The sequence below is a fragment of the Leptonychotes weddellii genome, chromosome 4, assembly GCF_054177405.1.
Source record: "Leptonychotes weddellii isolate Sample4059 chromosome 4, ASM5417740v2, whole genome shotgun sequence".
Classification (NCBI taxonomy): Eukaryota; Metazoa; Chordata; class Mammalia; order Carnivora; family Phocidae; genus Leptonychotes; species Leptonychotes weddellii.
This window is the reverse complement of record NC_138372.1, coordinates 70621809-70632058: the sequence shown is the minus strand read 5'-3', so window position 1 is coordinate 70632058 and position 10250 is coordinate 70621809. Positions and strand designations below refer to the sequence as shown.

Sequence of the window (10250 nt, the reverse complement as noted above, 5' to 3'; positions counted from 1 at the left end):
AAAAAAAAAAAAAAAGAAATCTCTTGGGCACCTGGGTGGCTCAGTTGGTTAAGTGTCCAATTATGGATCTCATCTCAGGTCTTGATCTCAGGGTCATGAGTTCAAACCCCACATTGGGCTCCACAATGAGCATGGAGCCTACTTTAAAAAAAAAAAAAGGCATCTCAAATGCTGTTCACATAGATGTATTTAGTTCATGAAAATATACTGAGCTACACATTTTCATGTGTATGTTTATCTCTGCACACTGTATTTCAATAAAAATTTAGCATTAAAAAAAAGGCATCTCTACCTCTACCATTAATCATTTCCCTCAGGTTGCTACAAAATTGGTAATGCTACTGTACCTTCAATTTTACCATAATTCTCAGCAAAATTTTGAGTATGTATACAACTCAAAAAATATTTTACCCATGGCTTGAAAGAGCAAGGAAGGTCTTAACCAAAACTGAGTCACTATCTAATACATCAAGGCTATACAGAGCCATCAAATTCACCACTTTCCCATGAAGTACCTTCTTCAATTATGTTTTTTAGTCTGTCCCAGGCATCAGCGAAAGCAGAAAATTCTGCCTCAAACCCACCAAGTATGGTAATACCTCTTGTCATCAAAATAGCATTTTCCATCAAGCCATTTCTCTTTCTCTCTCTCTTTTTTTTGCTACAACTTTTCAGTGAGTTTTTTTAAAAGATTTTATTTATTTATTTGACAGAGAAAGAGAAATCACAAGTAGGCAGAAAGGTAGACAGACGGAGAGGGAGAAGCAGGCTCCCCACTGAGCAGAGCCCAATGCGGGGCTTGATCCCAGGACCCTGGGATCATGACCTGAGCTGAAGGCGGACGCTTAACTGACTGAGCCACCCAGGCATCCTTTTTCAATGAGATTTTAATTAAGATCAGTTTTAATGCACAGGCTAAGAGACAAATAACTCTTCAATCATGAGACAAAACGAAACTGCTGACAGAGAGTGGGCAGTTCAAAGTCACACTGGCATTTAAAAAACAAAACAAAGAAACTACCAACTTTCTCTCGAGATATTTGCAATGAGGGCGGACATGCTGCTGTGCAACCTCATAAACCAAGTTCTGCAAACTGACTTGCACTCAGCCTGTGTGCCTACAAATGACTCCTGGTCTGAGTTTACTGCAGCCTTCACTACTTTTTTTTTTTTTTAATATTTTATTTATTTATTTGAGAGAGAGCGAGAGAGAGCCTGAGCTGGGGGAGAGGCAGATGGAGGGGGAGAGGAAGACGCCCGGTTGAGCAGGGAGCCTGATGCAGGACTCAATCCCAGGACCCTGGGATTATGACCTAAGCCGAAGGCAGACGCTTAACCAACTGAGCCACTCAGGCGCCCCAGCCTTCACCACTTCTTACTGGCTTCTTCAGTACAGCACAGAGGTGAAGAACACAGATGTAAACCCTGGCTCCTCCACTTTCCAGCCACACGACAGTGTGCACATCACCTCCTCTCATCATTTGTCAAACGGGAAAAATAAGCCTACCTACCTCAGAGCTGTGACTAAGTGAGCTCACGAAATAAGAATATCCTTATTCATTGTTAGATTCTGTAATTGTTTAGCCCAGTGCTGGGTTGTGGTGCACACTCAATAAATGGCAATTATTATCATCACTATCGTCTCATTTGTATGTGAATTCAATAGCCAAAACCAAGAGGTTAATCATTTTTCAAGTCGGTGTGTTTCTTGTTGAGACCAGCCAGTTTACAGAACTGGTCCAACAAATTCTTTCATGTAGCTCATTCTACAACAGACATAAAGCAAATTACCACAAAATAGAGCAAATTAACCTTCCAAATTTGTTAAGTATCCCTGACTGGGAATGCTAAGATGATGCTGTGGGGGATCTGATACTCCTACTTAAGCAACAATGTTCTCACCAAGTCTTTCGCTTCTTATCTCCAATCTCATACTCTGGTGGCCTCCAGGAAGCACAGCTCTGTACTTTTCATAAAATTACACATTAAAATACCTAAATAGGCAAAATTAACACTTCCTAAGCATCCTGTGCCAGGAGTGTCACCTCTCAGTAGATCTATTTATTTTATGATAAAAAACAAAAAAAGCTTTCTTGACATTCTTATTTAGGACAAGAAAATAAATGTAATCTATGCATGGAGCAAAATTAAGTGGGATGACACATCAGCATTATTTGTTCTCTACACATCTCAACACTGAGGTTTAGTTAGACATCTGTGTCACTGACTCTAGAATGTCTAGCACCAGTCTAGTGAAATACAACCTAGGCAAACATACTATGTAATTTGTCGTCAAATATTTTAGGTCCCTGAAAAACATAAATACTCACAATACTCAGAATTTGCATAAACCTCACATTTTCGAAATTCTTCCAAACAAGAGACTGAAGAAAAATATATCTGAAAGAATATAATGAACGTGAAATCTATATTCAGCAACTTACCTGTAGTGGCCACACAGGAACTCATCAGTGCAAACAAGGCCATCACATAGTGAGAAGGCATTTTTATTTCTCCAAAAGTGTGCCCCATTCAGTCACCTCAGCTTCAGACTGTAGACAGTGTTGGCAAATCAGAAGTAGCCTTAAAAGTCCTCCTTCCCAATTTTCAAATCGCCTGTAAAAATAAACATATTTCAAGAAGAAAACTTAATGCAGAAACTGCTTTTCAAAAATACACATTAAAGTGAAATGAAGAATTTCTAAAAAGTGTAAGGTTTATTTATCTTACAAGAATGCCTAGACAGCACTCCAGTAAGCTGATGTGGGGGTGCTAATTACCCAGTAAAGATTTTTAAAGCAAATACTTTTGTAAAGAAATGCTTAGTTTTAACATTTTAAATCTTTGGTTTTATATAAAATTTTTAGGAATACAGAAGAAAATCAAGATGCACCTATAATAGAACATTACCAGTTACGCTGTGGCACTAAAGTAATCAATGACGCTTGACACATGAACTTCCTAGTGTCAACAAGGAAACACAACTCTGATCAGAGACTCAGTCTAATGTTATAATGACAGAGTCATCCCAAGGATCAAATTAAAATACATTTAGAATCAATGTGAAAAATAAAGAACCATGAAAAGGAAAGCTCTCTTTTCAACTGTTTGCCAACATTTTAACAGGAGACAAGTCTTCCCTGTCTCTCAACCCCATCTGAGACTCTGGTTACTGGATCAGAGGATCCAGAGGTACCTTCTAACCTTATACTATCCAGAGCCTTGAATGACAAGTTTTAATGGTGATTTGTTTAACTTGAATATCCCTCCTATGGTCTTAAAGATTACTTCATTTAGACACACCGAATGTATTTTCCAGCCCTATATCCCTGAGCCTGGCACAACCCACAGAAATTGTTCAATTCAATAAGCATTTATTGAGCACCTACTATGTTCCAGGCTCTGTGTAAGGGCATGATTCCTTCTTATCAGGAATTGAAGGTATCTAGCAACTGGCTAAGAGCACAAAGACCCTGTCTCATCTATGTGCTGAACAAGGCAAGATCATGGAGTTTCCAGGAACCATCTCAAATAGCCGGGAACTGCAGCCTTCGTACCCGCACCCAGGAAACACTATCCACAGAACCAGCTTGCTACCTTCAGAGACAAAGCCAGTTTGGGTACTTGTAAATGCAGTGCAAAAATATAAAAAACAATGGCAAAATAAGTTTTTTTTTTTTTTTAAGATTTCATTTATTTATTTGACAGAGAGAAAGAAAGAGCACAAGCAGCAGGGAGCGGCAGGCAGAGGGAGAGGGAGAAGCAGGCTCCCCACTGAGCAAGGAGCCTGATGCGGGACTTGATCCCAGGACCCTGGGATCATATGACCTGAGCCGAAGGCAGACGCTTAACCGACTGAGCCACCCAGGCGTCCCGCAAAATGAGTTTCTAATTAAATGTTCTTAGTTCACTGCATCAAGTGTTAAGGAAAAGATATTTAAAATGCCTCTTTTCAGGGGCGCCTGGGTGGCTCAGTCATTAAGCGTCTGCCTTCGGCTCAGGTCATGATCCCGGGGTCCTGGGATCAAGCCCCGCATTGGGTTCCCTGCTCCGCGGGAAGCCTGCTTCTCCCTCTCCCACTCCCCCTGCTTGTGTTCCCTCTCTCGCTGTGTTTCCCTCTGTCAAATAAATAAATAAAAAGCTTTAAAAAAAATAAAAATAAATAAATAAAATAAAATGCCTCTTTTCATGGGGTGCCTTGGGTGGCTCAGTCTATTAAATGTCTCACTCCTGATTTCAGCTCAGGTCGTGATCTCAGGGTTGTGACACGGAGCCCTGTGTTGGGCTCCACGCTGGGCATGGAGCCTGCTTAAGATTCTCTCTCTCCCTTTCCCTCTGCCCTGACCCTCCTCCCTCTCTAAAAAAAATTTTTTTTAAAATTGCCTGTAACGAGGGAAAGAGGATGACTGGGGGGCAGTGGTAGGAGCACAGGAGCCTTTTCACTGATTCCCATTTGAGTTTTCTACCATTGGGGTTTTGCAAGTATTACCTATCCAGAAATAACAATAAAGTTCTAACATCCAAAAGAATTTTTTACATATGCCTTGAAACTAAATTATTACATGTGCAGGAGGTACTGTTGTTCAATCTTGATGCACGATAGTGATTAAAAGCCTAGTATGAACAGAAATGGATTACGATGGCAGTTAAAAGCCTGCCTAGGTATGAATCCACTCTGCCACCTACCAAATGGGTTATGCTGGGCGGATTATTCTGCATGCGTGAACCCATCAAATGGGCCATTGTGAGGATTACATTAGCATGCACACGTGTGTGCGTGCGTGCGTGCGTGTGTGTGTAAAGCTTAGAATAGTGGGGAACACATAATAAGCAATCAATAAATGTTACGTGTCCATTCCTTTTGAGGTATATTTATACCAATGAAATGGAAAAATTAGGATGTTTATTTATGTAATCCTTAGCTACTATAAAATCAGTTCAATCTTTTGTTTACTGAAAAATGAATACTTCAACAGACACAAAAAGGAGGTAAGCTAAAGAGTGGAATCACTAAAAGAACAAAATTACCAGTCAAGTAGAGGCACAAGTCATTAGTGACACAATGGTCTTGTCTCAAAAACTGCCTAAGTAGATAATTTTGGAAAGCATGAAACTGACTTCAATCACCCCTTTAAGTCCAACACTGCTGTCACCGTAATTCCACATCATCTCAAATGAAATGGAAGTCTCCTCTGTGAACTTAAAAAGTCAACGACAGCAGGGCACCTGGGTGCCTCAGTCGGTCAGCTCAGGTCATGATCTCAGGGTTGTGAGATGGAGCCCCGCATCAGGCTGCATGAAAGATTCTCTCTCCCTCTCCCTCCCCATCTGCCCCTTCTCCCACTCATGCTCTCTCTCTCTCTAATAAATAGTCTTAAAAAAAAAAAAAGTCAATGACAGCAAAGATAATTTGATCCTGTTTTTTCCCTCCAAAAAATTAAATTTCCTGAATGGATTGATAAGGAAAACTCTCTCCAAAAGAATATGCTATTTCAGCAAATGCTAAGAGCAATTTTCATAAAGCAAAACCCTGTAAGGAGATCTCAGAAGAAGATGGTTTCCCAGAGGATTTTTATGGAGCACATAAACTATAACCCACACGAGGCTTGCGGGAATATTTAATGAGCTTATGCCCCCCCTGGCCACAGCTGCAGAGGGTCTGTGGGACTGTGAGCATTAATCCAGGGGCTTAACCCAGGTCTGAATGAACCTGTGGAAAGAAAGGCAAAAGCTTCTATTAAAAATATAGACTGCAAATTGCTGACAAGAATATTGGGCAATTATTAAAATGCAGCAATTACAGATATAACAGAGCCAAGCTAAACAGTTTGATGCCCAAAGGCAAACCACAGCAAGTTTATACCGGATTTTAAAACATCTCCGAGGAAGTCCAAGACAAGTTGAAACTACACATTGCTGCTTCTAACAAAGAGGGAGCTTTTCTTCTTTTAGCTTAAAAGTCCCTCCGTAATGTAACTTGTTCAAAAAGAAAATAAACTGCAAAGAGTTTTTGTCTAATCTTCTCAATGTGGTGACAGGATCCTAAGGCGGAGGAGAATAAAAAGGGAAGCATGTCATTCCCATTCTGTGGAACTCCAATATTGGCTAAGACTTGTACACATCAGCACCTTAACGTAAGCCTAGGGATGTGTTCCCCAACTAGAAGAATGCTGGATGATCGAGGCTCCCAGAAAGTTGTAGATCGGAAATACAAACTCCTGTTTTGTTCCGTAAGGTTATATCATGCTCAATTTGCAAAGAGCAGGGACTCCCCACCCTGGGTTTCTAAACTCACTGAGTATCTTTGGTCTTTATAAACTAAATGCTTCCTTGAGAAATATAAATGAAGTACTCTGTGATCTTGAAGGAACAATTTGGGGTTCACTGTGCAACAGTCATTTTGTCCACATTGCAAAGCAATGTGTTCCGTTCAAAGGGTATCAGTACTTTTAGTGTCTACAAATGAGCAAAAAAAATTTCTGAGAGCTTAATGGACATAAAATATACACACACACACACAAATGTGATACGAATTCTTCTAATTTCAGAGCTCCTCTGTGTCTATTTCTGAGGCCATTAAACGGAGTGTGCTGCCCCACATTCTCTAGTGATCCAATAGTATGCACAGGTAAAGAGAGGGATTAGCTGAAAAACCCCTCCCCAAATGAAAACCATCATGGGTTAAACCAATGTTCAAAAGGAACTGGTTGGGAACAGTATTCCCTGGGTTGATCCGGATGTTTTTTTAAAAAGGCATAACTTTCTCTATCTTAGAGGAAAAACGTGGTGAAATGATGTCTGGCAATAGGCTAAAAGCCAGCAAGAGAAATTACTAACTTCCCCTTACATGTCTAACACAGATGGCTATATACATGAGATTATTTAAGATCAGAATTTACAATGAACTTGGAGTGTATCAATTTCCCAATTAAAGGAATTGGCATGCTAGAGATAAGTAACAGCTTTTAAAGCTGGAAGAGATCAACATGATTTCATTGATGAAGAGGAACCCAAACTCCAAGCCCAGCACTTGCCCAGGGTAATACAGCAATGCTAAGACTAGAAACCAGGTCTTCCCATGACAGGCTCTACCTCCTAGATCCAGATCTGTCACCACAAACAAGGAACAATTTTCTCCCTCTCAATTCTCAATCTCTGATAACAGAACAGTTTTTCCGAGAGAGAGAAGCCTGCCAGAGCTGCCGTCAGACAATGGGACCTGCATGTTGACATATACCCTCTACACAAATCATTACTGATCACAATCCGTGACTTGACTTCAGGACTGTAAGTGGCAACTCTAACAAATAAAGAATCCTTGATAATGCTGTAGGACTCCAAGTTCTCTGAAAATGCAAAGGGCAAGATGAAGCACAAACTTGTATATGGTCATATCTTAACACTAGGACTATTTAGGAAAATATTCAACAAATTTGAAGATCTTCAAGACAGAGATATACTGAGTGGAATAAAAAAAAAAATTACCATTCCCTAAACTCAAATGGTAAATAACACCTGAGTTTCTGGTACCTTAAACATGAAATTATTTTTCAGCAGATCATTAAAATGTCTCTGGTCTGACACGTAAGTGAATTTTTGAGAGAGAAATATACTGTTAAGTCTGAAAACAGTTAAATAAAAGCCGGTAGAGGAATTGTTCTGATGGTCATTCAACATGTTATTCAGGGGATTTAAGAAAAGAGGCAGGATGGATGACATCAATATCTAGCTTGGCAGCCTGTAAAAAGGGGTATACAGGATGTAGAAGAGATACTGCTGTTTGTCTAATGACATTTGGATGCCCTTTGAGACCCGTACACAGAAAAAGCAAAGCCACCTTACTGAATCACAACAGCAACTCTCAGATTTCTACTATAAAGAGAAACTGGTAATTCCAAATCCCCATTTTCAGACAGATTTGGCAAAAAGGGAAAAGTCCTGGGTTTGGAGAAGAAATCTCTGGAATCCAGTCACCTGGGTGGCGCAGTCAGTTAAGCATCGACTCTTGGTCCTGATCTCAGAGTCATGAGATTGAGCTCCACGTCAGGCTCCACACTCAGCATGGAGTCTGCTTAAGTTTCTCTCTCCCTCCCCGCACCTCACTCTCTTTAAAATGAATAAATCTTTTTTAAAAAAATTAAAGTAAAAATAAAAAAATTTTTTAAAAATCTTTGGAATCACATTCAAACACAACATTTAACAAATATTTACTACTATAAACCAGGCACTGTTGAAGATGCCAAGGATATGGCAGTGAAAAAAGGAGCCAAAAATCTTGCCCTCGTGGAGCTTATATTCCGGATAGAAGTAAAACCATTTGTTACATTAGGCAAGATATTTAATTTTCTGAGCTTCATGTCTTTCTTCAGCAAGTCTTTAGTTATTGCTTACTCCATGCCAGGCAATGGGAATATAATGGCCAAGCAAAGAGATATGTTCTTTGTCCTCAGGGGCTGGTGGGATAAACCAACCAATATTCACAAATTTGTAATTAGACACTATGATAAGAGATCTAAAGAAAAAGTACCCACAAACTGAAGGATAAGTGGAGGGTGAGGGATGACATTACAGGTAGAGGAACTATTACAGGTCCCTGATGCTGGAGGGAGCAAGGCTGAAAATCCAAAAGGGAAAGGAGAGGAATAAGGCTCAAGAAAGGGTTTAAGCAAGTAAGTGGTGGGATCTACTGGGTTAAGATTTCCCCAGGACAGGGGCACCTGGCTAGCTCATTTGGTAGAGCTGCGGCTCTTGATCTTAGGATCATGAGTTCAAGCCCCATGTTGGGCATAGAATTTACTTAAAAATAGGCCCTATGGAAAACAGTATGGAGAGTCCTCAAAAAATTAAAAATAGAACTACCATATGATCTAGCAACTCCACTTCTGGGTATATATCCAAAGGAAATGAAATCACTATGCTGAAGAGATACCTGTACCCCTATGTTCCAGCCAAGACCTGGAAACAACCCAAGCATCCATCAAAAGATGAATGGATAAAGAAAATGCAGTATATATGCACAATGGAATACTATTCGACCACACACACACACACACACACACAGGAAATCCTGCATTTGCAACAACATAGATGGACCTCATGGGCATTATGCTAAGTGAAATAAGTCAAACAGAGAAAGACAAATAGTGTATGAGCTCACTTGTATGTAGAATCTAAGCCAAACTCATAGAAACAGAACAGGGGCACCTGGGTGGCTCAGTCAGTTAAGAATATGACTCTTGATCTCAGCTCAGGTCTTGATCTCAGGGTCTTGAGTTCAAACCCCACATTGGGCTCCACACTGGGTGTAGAGTCAACTTAAAAAAAAAAAAAAGAAAGAAAGAAAAAAAACACAGAACAGAGAACAGATTGGTGGTTGCCAGAGGTAAGGGGTAGGGGAAGTGGGGGAAGGTGGTCCAAAGGTACCAACATCATTATAAGATAAATTAAGTCCTGGGAATATAATATACAACATGATGACAACATGTTAACAATACTGTATGGTATATTTGAAAGTTGCTAAGAGAGTAAATCTTAAAAGTTTTCATCACAAGAAAAGAAATTTGTAACTAAGTGTGGTGATGGACATTAAGTAAACTTATACTGTGGTGATCATTTTCCTATATATACATACATATCATTATGTTTTACACCTTAAACTTATACAATGCTTTGTGTCAATTATATCTCAATATAACTAGAAAAAAATAAAAATTAAAAATAAAGATTTCCGGGCGCCTGGGTGGCTCAGATGGTTAAGCGTCTGCCTTCGGCTCAGGTCATGATCCCAGGGTCCTGGAATCGAGTCCCACATCGGGCTCCCTGCTCCGCGGGACGCCTGCTTCTCCCTCTGCCTCTCTCTCTCTCTCTCTCTGTCTCTCATGAATAAATAAATAAAATCTTTAAAAAAAAAAATAAAGATTTCCTTGAGTACCCTATAGAGAACAGACTGAAGGGAGCCCAGAGTGCATGGAAGATCCATTGAGACTCTTAAAGCAGAGGAGCTCCTGTCTGGCTCAGTTGGTAGAACTTGCGACTCTTGATCCTGGGGTTGTAAGTTTGAGCCCCACATTGGGTATAAAGATTATTTAAAAATAAAATCTTTAATTAAAAAAAAAAAAGACTGGGGGATGCCTGGGTGGCTCAGTCGGTTAAGCGTCTGCCTTCGGCTCAGGTCATGATCCCAGGGTCCTGGGATCGAGTCCCGCATCGGGCTCCCTGCTCCGCGGGGAGCCTGCTTCTCCCTCTGCCTC

The 10250-nt window shown here is 40.3% G+C and overlaps 1 protein-coding gene across 12 annotated transcripts in view; it reads right to left on the bottom strand.

Annotated features, from left to right (window-relative positions):
* Positions 1 to 10250, bottom strand: part of TGFBR3 (transforming growth factor beta receptor 3) — a 250516-nt gene that overhangs the window by 223050 nt on the left and 17216 nt on the right. For all 12 annotated transcript variants that reach the window (XM_081818777.1, XM_081818779.1, XM_081818780.1 and 9 more), the window contains exon 2: positions 2445 to 2616. In XM_081818777.1, coding sequence (XP_081674903.1) covers positions 2445 to 2532 — 88 coding nt within the window. In that variant the 5' untranslated portion in view covers positions 2533 to 2616. The remainder of the gene's footprint in view (positions 1 to 2444; positions 2617 to 10250) is intronic.